The following is a 21,879-nucleotide window of genomic DNA, read 5'->3' on the forward strand; positions in this document are numbered from 1 at the left end:
CAAGAAATCTGCCAATCCATAGATTTTTCTGGATTATGATCCATCAGTTCTAATTTCTCTCCAATAGATGATGACAGATGACACGATTCATCACCTTATTTTTCAATGATGACGCTGTGGCTGCAGGAGCCTTTGTGGTCTCCAAAATCAGTTCAGGGGGCAGGAACGAAATAAACTCAGTGTCAGAATAAAAGAATCAGCCTTCTGAGAAAAACTTCAACAGATGGAGAAAACTTCAAGCACTGGAGTTCAAGCCCCACTTGCTATTAAGCAGGCTAAAAATACAGTAATAGCCCTTAGTCTAAGTTTCTTGTAAGAATCCCTAAGGGCCAGTGGCAATGTGGTTGTTAAAAATTGTTCAAGTCTGAGCTGAACATCTCAGTCCAGGGTATTTCCAATTAATGTGAGCAATATGTAAGCTAAGAAATTTTAGAATGGAAACCTTGGACAGAATGGGAATAGGAATCTCTTTCTTCTTCCAGAGTAGCTGGCTGACTTCCCTGGAGGACATCTCTTGGGGCAAGATATGAATGAGCTCGAAGAAGTCAGACACCATATACCAATACTGAAGGGAAGTAAACAATATTCACAATTGGCCTTACCCAATGCCCTCCCCCCATACTTCCCTCCTCTTCTTCAGTCTTATGCTGGTTTTCACAATTATATGCAGACATGACTTTTAGCTGCAAAAACTGAGAGGCCGGCTTAATGGAAATCAGAGACAAAACTCACACTCTTTTCAGAAGAACCATAACTATATCTGCACTGCAAGAGGCAGATCACAGATCATGAGTATTGTACTGCTTTTGCAATGGTATGAGACAAGCAAAACTGTCATTTTGTCACTGTTTGACATGAGATTATTTTGGAGCTACTGAACCCACCTCATTCAGTTCAAGACACAAAATGGCTGTGAGTCAGCTGAAACTATTTTCTCCCTAGTTCTTCTAATAATTAGAGCATTTGGGTATCATTTTCAAAGAAGGCCACACAGAGACAGAAGAGTTAGGCAAGGACGCTGGTAAATAGACATCACAGTCCTTAAGGAAGCCTCAACAACGGAACTGCAGTTTCAAAACAACCTTTATTCTGCTTGAAGACTTATTACAATTTTTAAAGCAACTCAAAAACAAGACACAGCTCCATCAACTCTACAGCTTGAACAAAAAAGGAGGCATGTTTTCACTGTTGCCTTGTAAAGGCAATTTACAATCTGCTTTACTCTCCACCTCCTCAACGACAATTTTAAAACAAAGTAATCTTAATGTTTTAAAGACATGTAACAGAACAGAGCTCAATTTTCAAAAAACAAGAATTAAAAAAAAAAAAATAGCAGCATTATGGGCAGCTAATGCAATCTCATCAGGACAAGTGCAGTGGAACCTTACCAACTCCTACAGTTTAGTCTTAGCTGCAGTAAGCAGAGCACGATTCTACATAAAATGTTGGACTTTGTAACTTTGTCCCATGGGAGGCATTATGCTTTGAGCTGCCCATTTCTAAAGTGACCCTGAAAAAAACAGTATCAGGATTCACTTTCCCAACTTAATAACATGCATAGCAAAAGCACTGTGTGAAAATCGGCAGTTTTCCCCATTAGAAGCATCTGAATGTTTTCCCAAGCATTATTATTTCATTGCCAATTACAAGACAAAGCCATTTTTTCACTACAGAACAGTTGACACCAAATAGAAAATCTGAAGATTTGGTTTTACAGATTGCTTGACAAGATAACGTAACCATAGAGACAAGCTTTTTTTTTTTTTTTTTTTGCCTTTTTTTTTTTTTTTAAGAAACTATCCAACAACACAGAAACTCAGTTTTCTAACTGTATCTGGAAACATGCTGCACCCACAAAGATCTAGTGTGCATGTGTGCGTCTTTAAACGAAGTCAATGATATCACTTACTAAATTCATCAAAATGATCATGTTCTGTGAAAATGCATCTATATTGGGAACTGTTCATACATAAACACAGCAAGTGTGTATGAGTATGCACAGATATGCATCCCCAACCTGCAAATTCATATTTCACCTTTAAGTAAATCAGAATCTCTTAATTTTGCTTGTGAGTTTTGGTTCTCTTTGCTATGTCTCATGCCTTTCAAAGGCCTCATGAAAGAGATGCTGCAGTGCAGCACAACTCAGGGATTTAAAACAAAACAAAAAGCTCCAAAAAAAAAAAAAAAAAGAAAAAAAGAAAAAAAAAAAGAAGCCCATCCATGAAGTATATTAGATGGAAAAAAACCTATGCATCAATAGAAATACAGAAAAACACTGTGTTTCTTCAGTTATATCCCCATGCTTTTTTTTCTGTATATAGTAGTCTGAGATCAAATCAAAACTGGAGTGAACAATATGGTACATTAAAGACAAACAACTCTGCAGTGAATAGGGCCTTTGGCAGGTCTTAGCTCTGTGCATTAAAGAGGGAGAGAAATGCAGAGGCCACACAATATGTAAGTACCAAAGAAAACCCACTCATGCCAATTTGAGGGCGTAAATGATCCCTGCAAATTGCACAGACCCTGTGTAGGCAGAACATCCCCTTAAGAAGCCCTAAGCACTCATCCTTACAACATAGTGCTTATTTCTCATTGTTGCTTGTGCAAGAAAAGCAAGTGTCAAATCTGCACACACACTATTTTTTTTTTTTTTTTTTCTGCTACACCCACACACAAAGAGAAGTTGCACAGCACACAGGAACCAATTATATTCCATACTGGGCTGGGCATGCTAAGGATATGGCCCACTGACATAGCAGGGGTTTTCTTAATGAGGAAAATTAGATCCAAATGCTTTACTATGATAAAATTTCTTGACAAATGCTACATAAAACATCAATTCAGATTACATATGTTTTGTCTACAGAGAAAAAAATTACAATTTTACTCTTAAAATATTTAACATTCAGAAATTAATATATGTCCGAAGAATATCTTGGATTGCTACAAATGTTAAACTGCTGTATAATGAACTAACCTGTAACTTCAAGCCCAATAGCATAACTGGCATGCTAGAGTACCTTGTTGGTGTTTTTCATACTACAAATCAGTTATTAGTATAACAGATTCATATGGTCCTACAGGCCTGAAAGCAGTGTGGAATGAGAAAGGGAAGGCATGAAGACAACTTCTATTCAGGAAAAATATTCAGAATAATTTTCTAAGTGATGACTATCATGAAACAATGTTTGCTGAATCTTTTTTCCTGATATTAATTCTAATAAGAAAATACAACTGTAAGAAAGCAAAGACAACCCACCCACCCACAAAAAAAAAAAAAAAAAAACAAAAAAAAACAACAACAAAACAAACAAAACAAAAAAAACCCCAAAAACCCCAACTAAAAAACCAACCAACAAACAAATACCCCCCCAAATACAAACCACAAAGTCAAAATAAAATCAAAAGCCTTACAGCCTCAGAACTGAAGTAACAATGTAAAAACGAAAAGATAATACAAAGATAATTGGAGACTGGCAAATTTCTTATTATTATTTCCAATAGCTTATAAAGCATTGCATACTTTGAATTAAAACACAAGGTTCTCTAACTAGAACTATTATGAGAGAACTCCATGGGTCTCACTCTTTTGATTGTGTGTGCAACTCTCTTCAATAGTAATGGATCTTATCTTTTGCGTCTTGGGGGAACAATAATTTCATATGTTCACTTAGTCAAATATTTTCCAAGATTTCTCTGAACTTCATTACTTTTTTGATTTGCAACATATGAATTTCCTCAGTGGTTAGGACAATAAATAACCATTGCGAACTATTGACAGTGAACTATCCCAGGATTATGGGTAACTTTGTTTTAGTGAGATTTATGCATTTGTTTCTTTTAACTGAACTATGATTTTGTAAGTCTCTGGTGCCCTGAAATTATGGAAGTCTTCACTTTGATCCTGTCTGAGACTACAGACTTTTGAAAATATATATCATAGCCTAATCATTTTCAAAAAAGACATTTTCCAGTCTTAATTAATTCTACATTGTATCCAAATATTCTCAGTAGAGGTGGAAGATTTTTTTTCCACACAATACTAATACAAAAAACAAACCTAGGCAACAGATTAGAGAAACTTCCTTCATGTGAAATGAAAATACCTTTACAGGCTGACAAAAATTCTGTCATAAGAGGTCAAGAAGTCATTTATTTACTATGAAGGTGGACTCATTCTGAGATCCAAACTATCTACACTCTACACTGCAGTAGCAAAATATCCCCATTTTTTCTGCAGTCACTATCAAAGAAGGATACACTATTTTTCTTGTCTTCCATATACAAAGACAATCATGACAGAAGTTCAAAATGCTTCAAGAAGCAAATGTACCATGGTACCGTATTCTAAAGATAACTCTGAAACAGTATTGTTGGACTCAGTGATATTTTCTAATGTTCATATATTTTTTATTGAATTAAGCAGCTTAGAAGCTTATCAGGCACTGCCCAACAAAATATTTAGTAAAAAAAAAAAATTTACGAACTTCTTAAACTTTGAGCTAGTAGCTCAATATTCTATACAATGAAAATTGTAAAATATTTCATAGTTTTAGTTCTCAAGCCAACTCTTGCTGGCTCCCTGTACATTAAAAACAAAACAAAAATAAAAGCCAACTAACAAACAAACAAAAAAAGAACCCCAAGAAAATTATTAACAAAAAATAATCACAAAAAAAAAATACCCTTAGGCAAAAGGGGGAAAAAAAAAAAAGGACAAAAAAACCAAGAAAAACAAGCCTAATCTGTAGATATGCTTGAGAGAAGACTGCAGCCGAAAGAAAATTCAATATTGCATAGCATAGTCTAAAAATTCAGCTTTCAGCAAACAGAAAAGGAAAAAAAACCAAGACAGTTTGGTATTGACAGTTTCCATCAATGATAGTTAGTCATCCAGTACTATGTACATTATTATACACTGTATGCCATTGAAAATCCTGTTTTCTTCAGTCTTAAATATATTCTTAAACCAGGATTTTTAATCATCTAAACAAAACACTTCCTGACACTTTGCTATTACAGTTACTCTGAACAATATACTGTAACTGATGTCCTTTTAAAGTGTCCCTTAGAAATGAAAGTGCCACTCTGCTACATATCATTCACCAGAAACCAAAATAGAACCACAATGCTGTATGTCTGGATCCACTGAGTGCAGCAACACCATTCCAAGTCAGATTGTGACCACAAAATTCCGATAACTGAATGACACAGACCTCTTATACCTTGTGTCTGGGTAATCCAATGTTCTAGCTGGTAAAGCTTCAGAAGTGGTCGTAAACAAGCACCATGCTTAAAGGCCTCTGTGTCCCTGCAGGGAGATCAGGTTTGGATTTTTCTCTTGTGTTTTTCTTTTATAATTATATATATATATATATATATATATATATTAAAAAAAAAAGCACTTCAGATTACAAACATACATTCACAGCACAACACTGTGATCTCTCCCACTGCAGTTGTGAAGGAAATCTCTAGTCCCATCTGAAGACAGATACTGCAAATTCTTGAGTAAAGCTGAAAGGAGCCTTTTCTCTCCAGAGGCCTTAATGTTGCCAAATAATTTCTTTAAAAAAAAACAACAAACAACCCAGAGTATTGAGATCTTCATCGCCTCTGCTGTGCATATACGGGGTAGGCTAGTGTGACATTGAGAGAGTCATTGTGCTGCACAAGTGACGTGTGTTGGTAATGTAGCACCAGTTCTTTGAGCGAGTTGTACAAGTTATATGGCTCTGCAAATCCATACCCAGTAGGTGTTTTGTTTATCACACAGTGCTTTACTTCGCCATCCACCCTGAACAAAAACAAAAACAACAAGTTTTTAGTTTGTGAGTACATTAAAATTAAGATAGAAAATAAGGCATTCAAAATACATCTTAAGATGCTAGTCAGTACATAGAATTCCTCTGTTCTGTGGTGGGGTAATGGTAGAAACCTATGTTTAGTCCAAATTAGTGAATGCCACCCCAGCTTAGGGAGGCAGGAGACAGCAGGACTTAGCACGCTGCACAGAAAGGAGTGCACACATGTTTTGGTTTGCCTTCTGAATGAGGCTCCTCTGTGGGAGTGGCACAGATTGGAGATGTGTAGGAAATGGAGCAGCAATAAGAAGGGCCTCTGGACTCCTTGACCTGCTCTTAGATGTAAAGGTCCAAGAGGAATTTTGCGTATGTAAGTGTCTATTGGCCCCCAGCTGAAGGCAGCCCTTTGCATGTTGGTTATATCATGCACAAGTTAGGGTACATACACAACAGAGCAGGCATAGCAGCCTTGTTTGCTGCTCTCCCGAACAAGGAATGTTCCATCTCGTTTTCCCCGCAGCAGATTTTCAGCTTGGCTTCTGTTGATATTTCCCACATTCCACGTTCTCTCATCATGATGGGGCAAGTCCTCATCATCTTCTAACATAGAGTATTGGCTGTCAAAAAGAAAAAATGTGTTTGTGAAACACAAAATGAAATCCACGAATTAAGCAGTCTTTTTTCCGTATTGCAGTGGTTAGCAGGATGCCTCCTTGGTAAAACCAGGAATTTAAACCAAGTAATACTCCACCATTTAAACAATCGGAAGAAAGTAAAATATAAGCTCTGTTTCTTGTTTCTTTGAAGAACTCTCACGTAAATTTTAGGAAGAACATAAAAAAGATGATGTGTTATTTTTCAGGATATGCTGTGAGCACTTCTGTACTTCTGCCATTGCTCACTGTTTTGGTAAATAGCAAGCCCAACAAAATCATTACCCTCTGAGTCAGCTTCATTTCCAAAGATCAGAACACTTGGTCAGCAGTGAAAAATCATGCAATGTATCAACTACAGCTGCAGCTTGGAGAACCTCCGAGCAGTTGCACAGGGAGACAGATTAATTATTTATAGGAGAATGGCTTTGTGAAAAGGTGCAACACTGGAGTGCTCTCTCTCGCTCTCTCTCTCCTCCTTTATAAGCAGATTATGAAAACAGCATTCAATACATGCTTCTCTACTAAATCAGACACCAACTATAAAACTGATTCAGTATTACAGAGAACCCTTTTAGCTAAAGCCCACCATGAAAAAAGAAGCACCTGGTTCAGATGTGTGGAATTCTGCCGAGCTCCCCAATCCCACAACAGCCTGCACTAGTTGGCCCTGCCTCTCCTGCTCAGCTTGCAATAAGTCTGTGTTAGGCTAATGCATTTATTCTCTCTGTAGTAGGCTTTTAATTAATTTTTCCTTGGTCTAAGAAAAGATGACTTCTCACTCATCCATGGTCTTATCTTTCTGAAGATTCTCAAAGTAGTCTACAGGAATCAGCAATCACACACAGAATTCTATTTTTGATAAAGAGAAAGGGTCCTTTTGTTTCAGATAATACTAGCTCCAGGTGCCTTATCCCATCACTCTTTTGACCTGCACGACACTCACATACATTCAGCTGTTTTCAACCAGCATCTAGAGAAAGCAATTCTTATTTTTCATCCTGCTTATTAGATTGGGGGATTTTTTGTTGCAATACAACATCAGAAGAAAAGCCATATTCTAAAAGTTTAATTTTTCAGCAGTTAGTAGATTTGGCAGCAAGGAGTATCAGAGAAAGAAAACAAAGATTTTCTTTAAACAGTTTCACTATTTTGATGCCACACTAAACCTACAGAGTGTTCTTTGTCTACTGTTTAAGTGATAGGAACACTAGCATGAACAGGTGCCTACATATTTTACAACATCTCAACTTTGTGTTGTGCTAAGACTGAGAAAGCAACATGGCTTTAAAATAAGTATGTCTTTTTTTATCTCCTGCTTCTACCACAGTGATAAGCACAATTTCCAGGATAACAGTCGGAGACTCAATAAACCAAGCCAAATTAAAATAGATGTGGACAAGGCCAGAAAGCAAGGCAGAATGCACTAGAGTCATTGTCAGTCTGCTGCTTTCATTGTATATTCAACCAGGCAGCATAAAAGGGATGCACAAGAAACTACATACGCAGAAAATGTTGATACAGATACTACTGAGACAATTTTGATTTTTCTATTTGTTCATTTTTCACTATTTTGTGGCTTGCTTTTGTTTAAATTTGCTCTATGTTTACACAACCCAAGAACTTTTTGCCTTTTTTCCCCGGAAAGAAATGAAATGTATTTATCAGTCTAGCCTGTCAGAACGTACAGTAAACTAAACTGTTTGAAATGACAGAATACTACCCTGCCATTTTCCAGTAAAATAAAACAGACCACAAAACCAGAGGATATTCCTCAGCACGTGCTAATTTATCATCTCCAACATCAATATGACACAATCATGTGGCTACCCCTGTACTGGATAACGTCATGGTACTCACAGTTGAGATTCAGAAAAAGCCTGCTCATGCCTAAGAGACCTTCTAAACAGTTTATCCATCTGTAAGACATCTCTCTAAGACACTAACACCTTATGAACTTAATTTTGCTGGTAAGAAAAAAGACAGATTACATTTCAGTGTTTTGCTACAGTAACGTGATTATGCACTTCCCTGAAAAGAGGAGAGTAGAGGGTGAGACACATTCCTTTCCAATTACTTGCATTATGTAGTCTGTCATGTCTTAACAGTGTGCATTGTTACTGAAGACCTAGTCTTGAGATTTCCTCTGTGTGGTCCAAGACTTAAATATCCTTTATCTCACTTTTGTATTTAGGTGATTTGAAACACCTGAAATACCTAAATCTTCCAATACTTACTCTTCTGCATTTTCATTTCCAAGCCATTCATTTAGCTTCTTTTGCCGAACGCCTTTTTGAGTCAGCCACCTGGACAATAATTGCAAATGAAATTAATTTTTAGTCACAAAAGTTGGACATCATAAAAAAAACAAACAACTTAAAATTTGTTAATTCACGATACTCACATCAAGTACTGATCTCTTGTCTTCCTCAGCTGTATGAGGTCTGGCTTAATGCTGTTCATACGCTTGTCTATCTCTCTATATTCAGCTGCTTGCTTTTTTAAGTCTTCTTCTAATCGACGCCTGCTGTCCACAATTTCACTTATCCGAGACTTCAGTTTTTCATAGTTGTGCATGATTCTAGATGGAACAATGTAGTAGGTTACACTCTGATTTCTTATTCATAACTTTATAGCCTGATGTTTAGAGGTGTAGACACCTAGAGAAGAGATTATTTCTCTAGATGTAGTTATACATTTTGCCAGTTCACATCTACCTTATTTGAAGCTTCTTAGATTACAAACTGAACAATTTCAAAGTTGTCACCTTGCTTCAGTTTTAGGCAGATCTATACTTGGCAATTTTTTTTTTTCAAAAATCATACAATTTGATATGCAAAATCAAATACTGACCTTTGTATTTCCTTTTCATTTCCTTCCCGTTTAAATTTTTCAATGTATTCCTTACTGTATCTTTCTTGTGTTTGGCACTGCTCTTCAAATATTTTTATTGTTTCATTAAATGCCTCAATGGCTGTTCTTTTCATTTGGATTTCCTGAAAATAAAATAATTGTTATTACAGTTGTTATCAGATAAAGGGGAAGATTTATTGGCTTGTATCACAGAAAAACTTTGGCATATTGTAAAAGAATATCCTTTCAATATCCCTGTACCAAAATGTATTCTATCTGCTGAGCCTCATGGCATAGAGACAACAGGCCTGTGCAAAAAGGCTACCGTGATAAGATTTCCATGATGAGGTTATCAAATGATAGAACTGCTAAAAAAAGAATCAATTACAATCTTTGTTTTGTATAAATAGATTGATGCTTAGAACCCTACAGCAGTGCACTTTGCCCTTTGTACGAACTTAGGTCCTTAGGGGCACACCTGGCTTTCTGAATAAAGGTGGCCTTGACAGGTCTCAGGAGGTTATCTAGTTTACCCTCCTGCCCCTATATGCCTAGTTGTTAGCCAAGTCTTAGGTCATTAGTTCAAGTTGGCAGGAATTCTCAAATTTTCTTCAATTTTTTTAGGCATATTTCCTGCACATTTTAATAAGCAGTCTTGATTCTGGGACTGTAAAACTGGACTAATTGATTAAGCTGAAAGAGGCAGCTTCTCATTCCTTCATTTTGTCTACACACGTCATCCCTTTATCCTGCATAGGTAAACCAGACCCTTCAAAAACTCACAATAAAATGAAATGCTTCCCTGCAAATGTGCCTTGAAAACCATAACTCAGCTTGATGAGGTCAGTATGCAGAAGTGGTGGTAAATCAAGACAGTTATGTATTTGCTTTGGATGGAGCTGTCAGACTTGGGCAGAGGGGGGCTTGGTTTACAGGTGGTGGCTGTTCAAACATGAGTAAGCAACTGCACTATTCTTGAGCAAGCACATCAGGGCAATGCAGTGGTAATGAAAGAGGAGAGTAGGAAGATGACAGGAGGAATTCACTGTAATATTCTTCAAAACCTACAAAGTCTTCCATTCTCCATTTGGTTCAAATCTAGCTCACCTGAGATGTTCTTGTGTAGTCTTCATAGAGTCTGTCATATTCTCTGCTTTTTTCTTGGAACTGGGTATTATATTCATGTAATTTTTTTCCTACTGCTTCAATGCTATCCTCTTTTACAACTTGATCCTGGAATGATGAGCAGAAATAAAGATATTCTGTAAGGAGACAATTATATTGCATAGCTTTTCTGGATAAAACTTCTCAAAAATGCTTAGATAATTACATAGAAATGTGATTCTTCTTTCACCAATATGGAGATACACAAAATGCATTATATGCAAATGAGAAATTAATGAGAAAAAGGTATTTTGCACTGCAAGTATTTAGCTTTATACTGAAGATTACATATTTCACAATTGAGTGAGATAATTATTATCTTTATTTCCTAACAGTGTATCTGCAGTATTTAAAGTTTTAAATATTTACATGCAAAGCATGAAGTTGGTTTTAAACAAAAATATCAAGTTCGTACCAACTTGATTTTTTTCAAACATTAACAGAACTGAAGTTCTTCATGTTCTGCAAGTTCTTCAATAACTTCTCTGTATTTAAGTGAAACGCAAAGAAAATAAACTAAATTACCTGCTGGTACTTAGATACTGGATAGAGTAATTTTACATCCAGTTTAGGATTATACTGGGCTAGAGACTCATTCCGGTAGTGATTTATTAGCTCGACCACAGAGTTGAACGTTAAAGGGTCAGAAAAGCCGTATTTTCCATCTCGGTGAAAAATTTTGATTAATTTGTTATTTCCTCCTTTCCTGCAAATAAAGTATATTGAAAAGTTAGGCATGCTTCAAGTACTATTTCCTAAAGAATACTCTGCATTAAGTGCAGTTATTACATTTTACTACCAAGTATTACAGACTCAGTGTAACTAGTCTTACCTCAGTGTCAGTGTGTAGTCCCCATGCATTTTGGTTGAAGCATCCCGTACCAAAAAAGTACCATCAGCTGTGTCTCGAAGCTTCTCATTTACTTCTTCTCTGAAATGAAAGCAAAAGTAACCAATCATTTCAATTAGTTCTCACACACGTATTCTTCCACAGTGCTCTAAATTCAAATTCAAATGTTTTGAAATAAGTGTGTTTTAGAAGCCTTCTATGTCTCCATATTAATACAGCTATGTAATACCTTATTTAAAATTGTTAGAGAACAAGTGGGATAAAAAATCGCACACTCTGTTCTCTCACTACGGGACAAAATTATTATTCATGCAACGCTCTTTCTGCTTGTTCATACAAGCCTATGCAATTGGAGCAGCCAGTGCTGGTCTAATATACCTATATATAGTACAGATAAAAACGTTGCTAATATATGGCACTTGTTAGTCTGACTTGCTGACTACTGCCTGCAGCTGAGGTTCTGCTGAATGAAAGAACAAAATTCTTTCTTAGTGCTATCTTTTCATGCTAGTATTTCATACATGTTTTAAAGTAACAGAACAATCATTTTGCATTCTACATTCCAAGTGGCTACCAGTAACTTTTTAGTCATATTCGGAATAAAACCAACTGTAATTTGTTTGTAGTGGAAACTGTCACAAAACTGCTCTTACAACTGTCAATTTTCTACACCCAAAGCATAATACATATACACAGAACAGCACAGCAAGAATAGCCCAAAGCCAAACATAAGAAATGCATATCTTGAAGTGATTTACCTTGAGATATCCCCCCAGTACCATTCAGCGTCTTGTAATGACATGTTGTTATTCATGCTATTGTTAGTTACGGTATTAGGTTTCGGTGGCTTAGGAGGCAGTGCTGCAAATGAAAGGGGGGAAGAAAAGTTGTAACTCACTGAAAACATGACTGTATATACCTTGAAATTACACATTATTACATAAATTTTATAATTCTATGAGTGCGTTAGAAAAACGAGCTGGTTACCAAATAGAGTTGTCCATCATTAACATTCTTTAATAGACACTACAGGAATCAAGAAATTTGAAAACAAAATAATTTTAAATAAAGTCATACTGTTTCAAAAAATGATGTTATCTTGCAATAAAATATTTTAAGGAAAATATAACACCATACTCAACTCCTGCCCCTGCGAAGAAAGCATTTGAGAAAAAAAAACCACTTCAAGTTTGCTTTTACCTTCTTTCACTGTCTTCGGGTGAACACAAGTAATAAAACATGCCTCTTTTTTTTTTTTTTTAATCCTGCTATGTAAGGATCTTAGAGGAATTTTGCTGTTTTCTTACCTAGAAGCTGAGTAATAAAAGATGCAAACCCATAGCAATACAATATATTTGAAGCAGAATCAGGGTTTTGTGATCCTCAGCATTCTGTGCAATGATTTGCAAAAAAAAAAACCAACTCAAAAACCAAACCCAACAGTTCAAGAAACCCATCTGTGACCCAAATATCCCTTGTGTTAATCTTAGTATTCTACAGAATAAATTGTGTTCCAAATGCCAGGACTGATTAAAAACACCCCCCACCCCCCCTTTTCAATGTCAAAGCTGCATATGTATACCAGAGGGTGCCAGAGAAGATACTGCAGCACTGACTTAGTAACGAGGGGGATCACTACACTGGAATCAGGATTAAAAATCAACTCAGCTCTTTCAGTTCTCCAGTAAGTACATCATTCTTGTCCTGTATATTATGACCAGGCTCAAAAGACAATGTTTTTGAAGTTTCAAGGAACATCAGGAGAGCGTAACACTTTCATATGATATGAATAAATGATGCTACAACAGGCATTAAATCAGTATTGCTAGATTTTATATACATATTTTTTTTTTTCCTTAAACAATCCAAGCCAATGATTTGGAATCACTGTTTCAGGAAATATGAGTGCTACTACAGCATCTCCTTTTAGGCACAGTGTGGAACAGAGAGAGCAAAAATAGTAATAAAATAAATATAATTTTTTCATTATAAAATAGCAGGACTAAAACGACATCTGACATAATAAAATCAAAACAGAAACAGGTCAATTCAGTAAAAATTCAATTAAGCAAGCAGTCAGGTATTTTAATGTTAAGATTCTAATTACTACAACCATGCACTAATTCACAATTTTATTCTAATTTATGAAAAAAGGAAAACTATTTGTATCAATAACAAAGTAAAGAAATCCTACATATCCAGCATGAATTTTTCAGCAGCTATTGTAAACACCAAAATTAATTAAGTCTTCTATAATAAGACTGCAGTTTTACCTGGTGGATCCATTTCTATGTAAAACATCAAGTCTGTGCCACAATTTATATCTGTCTTAGGATATTCTATATCCAGTTCTTCCATATTCCAAACAGTATTGTACATTTGTATGAGTTTCACTGAGTAAGCTCAGATACAAGAAAAGAGTCAGGCTGTCTTTGTAATGGTGTCTTGGAATTCATTTTAAAACCTATAAGGGGCTGCACTGTAACCTATTACATCATAATCCTCAGCCAATCATGTCAAAATAATGTCACCAAACCACTCCTGCTTCCTCATTTTGTTCTACATTAATCTTAAAACAATTTCAGTTTTGGGAAGAATCTACATTTAGCAGAATTGCGATATAAAGCTAGTATTACCCACAAAAGGAGCAAGCAGGCTCTCCTTGCCCATGCTCCTAGCTCATTTTCCTGACTTTGCAGCATGCATGGTACAGTCCAATCCTGGCAGGATGACAAAAGGCTGATATGCTGCAGCACGTAGCTGTTACACACAGGCGCACACAACACACACTCACACACAGGGCAGCTCCCTTCGGAAGCAGGTTGGTCACATCTCAGGTGCATTCGCCTGCTGGAACGCCTGAAGTTTGACATTCAAGAAGATTTAAAAGGATTCTAGAACTATTGCACATATTAGAGATGCATTAGAGAAGAGCAGGACTGTGTGTGCATATCCATCACACACTCATTTTACACAAACACACAAAAGAGATGTATATATTCACGTAATAAAGTATGGATTATTTTTTTAAACTCTGCGTGTTTCTACTATTTTTATGGGCACATAGGTGTGATAGTTTGTATTACTATATGAAACGGGCTTACTGCAGAGATGTCTTCCTCTCTTACCATTATGTAATAAAACACAATTGGAATCAATCTAGATTAATTAATTTTGAAATTAAAACCCTGAATATTATAATTTTACATTCAGCTGATTCATTCAAACAATGGAAGGAAGTCATAACTGAGCAAGATCTTAAAAAATGGTTATGCTGAACATAAAAAAAGACTGTGAGGATACAATAAGATTTAGTCTGCCTTTTCACACAGTTTCTCTATGCTATTCTCACTGATATATTTATCAAGTTAATTGTTTTTAAAAGCAAGAGTCTCTTGTCAGTGTCTTCTTCACCTCTTGACTTTATGTCAGTAGCATCCTCCAACCATTTACAAATATTCCATCTTAACTCCCCCCATCACTGACTGTAACTCTCCCTGACCTCTTGGAAGAAACACAGAATAGGGTATTAACTTTAGAGCAGAATGCTATGTAAAGCAACATGAATGCTTTATACCTGCTATAATCTATGGGGGGAGAAAAAAAGACACCAAATATAACTACAACAAAGACTAGCTGTAGCAACTCTCTGTGCCTTACACCATAAGAAATTCTGGAACAGCTGAAATATGCTCTATCTCACAAAGACTCATTTAAAAATTAACACAACTTAAATGATTTCCAAGTATTTTGCCCCTGCCCTCCCCCCTCACCCTCCCCACTGTCTGTGCCCCTGAGCAGGTTACCCCTTTCAGACAAGCATCAACATAAAGAGCGTGTCTGGAGTACCAACATATACAAAAAGATGAATGCTAATTTGCTTTGAACATTAAGAAACTTCATTTTGAAGTAGATTTTCCCCTTCCTGTTGAGGTAGGTATGTTCCAAAGATTCCTTCTATTTCCAAAATGAAGTAGGATACTTAAAATCATCCCAGACACAAGTCTAAACATTGAATTTAGAGGTTTAGCCTGTCTGCTACCCAAACAGTTAACTTACCAAGGTAATTATTTAAATCAAGTTACAAAGATTTCCTACAAAAACTGCATTGCTGCTTTTAGGTCTCATGTGGAATCAGTAATTTTTTTTATTCTGCTCAATAAAAATTATTTTCAGGAAAAATTACTTCCCTAGAGTTTCACTGGTGGCCAAATTTAGGACTGAACAAACTTGTATAATCAGGTTAGTGCTCAGCTCAGACCAGCCTAGCCTGCAGGCAAGAAAAGACAGAGGAGGCAGATAGGCTATTACCCATTTTGTATATCACCTGGAGAGGTACTAAAGTACTTGACTTAAATTCATGTATCTTAAGATTTTAAAGCTCTACCTGGTAATCAGTTACAGTAAAATACTTCTACATGATGAAAAAAACCAGAGAAATTCAAAATCACTTACTTTGTAAATTATGCATCGGAAATGATCACCCTTGTAAAACAGTTGAAAATACAGTCCAATATTGGTTTCCTCTTGTAAAAATCTTGCTTAAAAAGAAACCCTAAAACCTCCATTTAGTAGGAAGCTTCTCTGAAGCAATGAAGAAAAAGAGATTGTTCTGCTTTCCAACCAATGTTCCACCTAAAAGAGTTGTAACTTGCAGTGAGAATATCCAAGCCTTCCCTCTCAACTGCTTAAACCTCTGTGGTGTGCAGAAGGTATCTACTTACTCTGGTTCATCATTAAAAAGTGAACCTGACTTCAGTACTGTGAAAAAAAAAAAAAAAAAAAAAAAAAAAAAAGAAACCGCCACCCTCAGTAGCTTGCACGTTCTCTCTCAGATAAAGATCTCAGTTTCATGATTAACTTGGGTAGGTTCAAATATTTGCTGAGCCAGGGATTTCAGCTGGGGGATGGGAGCCAGATTCAAAGTAAAAGTTGTCATCAGCTAACAAGTGGCCAATGCAGGGCTAACTTTCTCATTTTAGCTAAGTAAATGAGAAGCCCATTGTAAGAGGCTTTAAAACAGTCCCTATTACTGGCTGCTGCATGCAGTATTGAAGATGAGAAAAGCACCATGAACAGCCTAATACAGGAAGTGGCTAACTGCAGAAAAAAAAAAAAAATAGAATAAAATTTTTCCTTGAAAAGAGCTGCATCTCTAGAAGCAGCTCTGTGCAAACAAAATAGCTTGCTTGCAAGCACAGCATCACCGTACATGCTTATGCTGAATCACAAATACAGGTGCTGCTTCAAGACCCTTAGTCTGAGGCCGTGAGACTTTTAATCAATTTCCTATATACTAAAAATATTTGAAAAAAACACTATCCGTAGTGGCTTCCGTATGTCAGGATTGTTTATTTCTTGGTCAGGCAGGTGGGAAAAGGAACCGTACAGAGAGGGAGAAGCTTAGGTTAAATCTATTTTCCTTGCCTTAGTGCTCGGTGGAGATGGAACTTGCTAAAGGAACAGAGCAGCAACTGAAGAGCCCACTTCCCTCTGCCTACAGAGGGTTATCTTCTTTGCCAGTTAAACTTCTACAAGGAAATAAATTCTAAGTAAAAGGAGAAGCAGACACATTAAGAGAAGGAGAGAAGGGGATTAATATTTTCCTTCCCACTTCTAGCAAACACTGAGAATTTCTCTGAGATCTGCTTGTTGCTCTTTAAGGCAGCCAAATAGTATTGAAAAATTTTTGCCTCCTTAATACTTCACATACCAAAATCCTCCTATACTGTGAAACATCATTTGCACCTAATAATGAAATCCCAAATATCTGCAGTACTTTTTTGATGTTCTGCACTTAATTGATTAGCTTCACCTATAACAATCCCTTGCTTCCCTAGTTTTAGCCTCTGTCTACTTGAACAATTGTCAATTCTAAATATAATTTAAAGCAGCAGAGTCATAAAGGTACAGCCTAGTTCAAGTGGAGATGGAAATCTGTGTTTCTGAACTAATTCAGCTTCAGCTGTTGTTGATATGCTTCTTTACCATTAAAATTACAGAAGGGGTTGAGAACATTTCTTGGTTTATAGGGCCACAACACAGATGTTTATAGTCAAAGGAGAAAAGACAACCCGAACTTGGTTAATTTTAACAACTAAGAAAGCAGATAACCACACAGAGATAATGAGTTCCTTATAATCCTGCAGGAGAGAATCAAGTGTCTTGTCAAAAAAAGATACTGGCATGCACGCACCTGTATTTTCAAATATTGCCCCATCTCGTCTTTTTATATAAATTTCAAAATCTTGAGTGGTGCCCATTTATTTTTCAGTCTACTATTCCTTGCAGTCATACTCACAGTGTTCTTCTATTATCATAGAACATTTTTTTCTAAAAAAATTATGTCTGAAGCAGGAAAAGAACTGATCCGGTTTGACATGCTTCCAGGTATTTTACACATACATACAAATATCTGCACACAGACATAACAATCTGTAAAAAACGCTAAAAACGTCGTACATATTGTTTCACTTCTATCAATTTCTTGCAATTAGGTGCTGAGAAACATAAAACACCGGCTCGTGTAAAGCCTAGACCAAGGACACAGCATTCCAAAGCACGGCGGTTAGCCCAGCGTCATGGTTTCCGTTAGGTCAGGGGCGAAGCCTGACTTTTATTAGCTTAGAAGGGGAGCCCTCTGCTGGGTAGGACACATGGATGCACACGGTCCCCGCCTGCCGAGGGCTCCGCGCCCGCTGTCCCGGGCACTCGCAGCTTTCCGCACGCTCCAAACCGCGCTCGGCGCTGCCTGCAGTCCAGCCAAGACTCTGGCGTGGTGCAGGTAAGTTCTGACAACTTAGGATAGCACTCCTACACAGTTGTTTATGTCCCCAGGACGCTACTGACAGGACTGTGGTCTCGGGCTGATGCCTGTAGCAATACAGGATATGCTTTGAGGAAGAATCGAATTCCAGGAGGAACTGGATCAGCCTTTACATTGCCCTGCTCTAGCTGTTATGCCACTGCTGTTTTGAATATTTTTCATATCTAAAAGCAAAGCATCTGCAGCTTGGTGATGCTGCCAGGACTTTGACCTCATCCCCAACGAGTGAGCAGTTACATATAAGGCAGCCTTATTACCTCACTCATTCTTACCTATGATGCTCTGAGTAATAAAAACTATTTTTTCAGGCTGCAGTATTTCAGGCTGTTATTTACAATGTAACATACAAGTCTGGGAAACAGGGATAAACTGGGATAGACAGCCCAGACAAAGCAGCTCAGCTCTAGTCAGCGCACAGGCTACTGAAGGCTTTGATTCATTGACAAATGGCAGTTCTTTCCTTTGCTGTAGCTCTTCTTCTGCTCTTCACTGGCAATGCTTTGAGCTCCCCACATCCCCTTGCTCTCTTGCCACATCCCACTTCCTCTCTGCCTTCTTAAGAGAGACATTATTCTCACACACCCCAGCTCCAGAAAGGACCCCTATCTCCCTAAACTCCCCAACCAAAATTACCTCTTGACTTTCTCTCTGTGGCCTGCCGTGACAACTATGAGTGCTAAACTGATCCTGTTGCTCCGACCACTTAACTGCACCTACTATGGGCAACTTTCGGATCTGCATCCAGGGCAGGCCACCTCCAGACAGACAAACCAGGAGCCTTTGAGATCCTTGACAATTAACTGAAAAATTACCCCAGTCCTCTATACCTATTAATAGAGCCTAATAGAGCCTATTTTTCACAATTTGCCGTCACAAGTCTGTATGATAGGTGAGGTTCTGCGAGACCTGAGCAGCACTAATTACTAAAATCTGTTACAATTAAGATATTTTATTCTAACAGTACTGTTTTGTATAGCAGATTTAGAGACTTGTACTTGGTTTCTCACTGTACTCTTTCATTTAAAGTCTGTGCAGATGCACATCAGGCTGGGATGTTCAGATGGGATGTAAAAATCAACTGCCTTGCCCACCAGCAGCACCATCTTTTGTCTCTCTTACTGACAAACTTGAAGAATGTGACAAGAACCAGAAAACTGATCTATTTTTTTCCGGCCTTATTTCTCCTGCAACATTACTTTTGTCTTCATTTGCTACACAAAAGTCTATGGTTCTATTAATAGGTATTGTTAACTTTAGTATTTTTGTGTAGGACTAAGCACTATTTTATGCCACAAACTAGAATCTATAGTTTGCTGATGAGCACCACGACAGCAAAAACCCCAACACAACTGCAGTTTCTGTAGTAAGTCAAGTAATGGTCTAGAACTAACTCTTCCTTTTGTGTTATGACATCAAAGAAGCATCACTCTAGCTAAAAGATGCCCAACCGGAGATGCCTAATTTAAGATACTAATTTTAAAATACAGTAAGATGTAAGGTCCAGCTGCTTACTTTCTAGTGTTTTCAGGTAAGAAATATAATTAGTGGGTGATGTGGTAAGGAAAAAACCCCACAGCTGTGCAAAGACTGGTTATCTCTTAACACTATATTTAATGCATTTATATGCTTCATGCACAACTTGTTTTAGACAGAATGTTCTCATCTTAACAAAAAGAATTGAGAAGGAAAGAAGCCATCACTCCAGCCTGTGAAAAAGAGAAGAAACCTGGCAGCACTGGCTTCCCTGTTATCACTTAGTTGTCATGACATTATTTTCAATAAGTAAAATTCTTTTCATTTAACACCTCTCAAGTTCTCCACTTGTAAAACTCAATTTAAGATCATAATTCTTGAAATACTTACATGACAAATAAGGTGTATTTTATTGGAATCTTTTTTTATTATGGTCTATCTAAACAGTCTTTATGGAAAATCAAGGCACAAAAAGCAATAATCTTAAAGATGACAATTCTGAAAAACAAATCTTAGAGTGTTTTTTATAGTTCATATAAGAAGGATAAAAATAGACCATTTCAGATGTTCGGGTCACTGAATGATATTGGTGTGGAAACGGACTCATGGCCTAATCCTGCAAACTTACTGAACATTTTATTAAGATTCAACTTTTGAAAAATATTCAAACACTTTACAGGCCTGGTGGCAGAGACTAGCTAACCAGACACTGCAAAGCCTGAAGGATTGTATCTGAGATTTTTTTCCAGCAAACGTGTGCAAATGTTCTGCTAAAAAACATTCTACTAGATATGATGGACTTTGAAATGCACAGGGAAGGAATCCTATTTTTTTAACAGATCACATGAAAAATCCTAGTAGGACTGTCAAAGTAAAAAAATGCATCATGCTATATTAATTAATGCAGAAGCAGTATTAAAAACAATCAGATGTCCAATTATAATTAATGTAGTGTCAAATTATACAAAGCTGATGGATACAATGGCATTTCTTCAAGTACCTTAATGACACTCTCAAAATGACTTGATTCCTTTTCCTCATTAGTAGTTCTAACATCAACACCTTTCACTTTTATACTTTCCTCACATGAAGCACTTGGGCAGATATGCAACCAAGTGATCTTCTAAATGCAACTTATAAAATTCTTGCTTTGAAACTGAAGAAACTGTTGACCCTACTTTTGTAACCTACCAGCCAGTGCTCCTAAAATATATATATTTACATACTCCAAAGCATTTGTAAACGTGTAACTATAAAAAATGCTATTGGCATTACACTATTAGAATCTGTTTTGCTTTTTAAGGCTTGTAACATGTGACAAAGAAAAGCATTCTTTAACAATTAACAGCTATTTGCTGATTCTTAATAAAACAGGACAAGTACTGTAAGTTTGGACTCTCAGAGTTGTTACAAAGCATTAGGCAGAAAAATACAGAGAAGTTCTGGAAATTCTTGCTTAACTACTTCATTAAAATTGAACAAAACTAAATAGCAAGCTGAAAACAGATGTACACAAAATGTTAGGGAAAGTTTCCTAATTAATAGAGCAGGCAAGATTAGAAAAGCTTTTCAAACAGAGCATTAGGAACAAAAATTTTAGTCATTTTATATTGATCTTCATTAGCTGATGAAGAGGATCATATAATGTGCCTACCTGAAACACAGGAAATAAAGCTGTGTTCTCTGCTGTGTTCTAGCTCTTCACATTTTAAGTAACCCTACAAATCCTACTGCCAAGAGCTTTATTTCATGCTTTGACTACAGAGTTGGGAAAGGTATAGGATGTCCAATGTTCTGTTCACCCTTTGTTAGGATGTTCTCTGTTAATAAGCTGTGAAAGGAGTTGATTTCAGCTAATATATAAAGTTCCCAGCATTAATAATTTCCTTTGCACATAGCAACTCTGCCTTGCTTCTACCTAATACTTCATTCAAACCTAGGGATTTTGCATAAATTAGAGGTATGCTTAACTATTTGTTGACTGAATTAGATGTTAACAGAAGCAATACAAGTAGGATCTAACTTTCCTGGATGGGTTCTAAATATTTGTCACATAATTTATAGATATTGATAAATAAATATTTTGCATATCTGGATTAAAAAATACATGTATGTAAATAATGTCTCCATACTGTATAGTAAATCTAAGAAAACTTGACTGGGAGTAAATTGAGAGTTCAATAAAACCTTGAGAATTAGCCCCCCACCACTGTATGATATACATTCTATTGTTTAAAGGTCTTAAAAACC

The 21,879-nt window shown here is 36.6% G+C and overlaps 1 protein-coding gene across 2 annotated transcripts in view; it reads right to left on the minus strand.

The window, feature by feature from the left end:
• Positions 1-1,065: 1,065 nt before the first annotated feature.
• PIK3R1 (phosphoinositide-3-kinase regulatory subunit 1) overlaps positions 1,066-21,879 on the minus strand; it is a 60,083-nt gene continuing 39,269 nt past the window's right edge. The window contains exons 1-10 of one of the 2 annotated variants that reach the window (XM_040089764.1): positions 13,604-13,715; positions 12,089-12,191; positions 11,313-11,411; positions 11,006-11,186; positions 10,424-10,549; positions 9,317-9,459; positions 8,868-9,044; positions 8,701-8,769; positions 6,257-6,427; positions 1,066-5,803 (exon numbers count right to left, since the gene is read on the minus strand). In XM_040089764.1, the coding sequence (XP_039945698.1) occupies positions 5,614-5,803; positions 6,257-6,427; positions 8,701-8,769; positions 8,868-9,044; positions 9,317-9,459; positions 10,424-10,549; positions 11,006-11,186; positions 11,313-11,411; positions 12,089-12,191; positions 13,604-13,709 (1,365 nt within the window). In that variant the 5' untranslated portion in view covers positions 13,710-13,715 and the 3' untranslated portion in view covers positions 1,066-5,613. Of the gene's footprint in view, positions 5,804-6,256; positions 6,428-8,700; positions 8,770-8,867; positions 9,045-9,316; positions 9,460-10,423; positions 10,550-11,005; positions 11,187-11,312; positions 11,412-12,088; positions 12,192-13,603; positions 13,716-21,879 lie in introns of those variants that run through there. The other variant, XM_040089762.2, reaches the window with a different exon arrangement.

The sequence above is a fragment of the Hirundo rustica genome, chromosome Z (genome assembly GCF_015227805.2).
Source record: "Hirundo rustica isolate bHirRus1 chromosome Z, bHirRus1.pri.v3, whole genome shotgun sequence".
Classification (NCBI taxonomy): domain Eukaryota; kingdom Metazoa; phylum Chordata; class Aves; order Passeriformes; family Hirundinidae; genus Hirundo; species Hirundo rustica.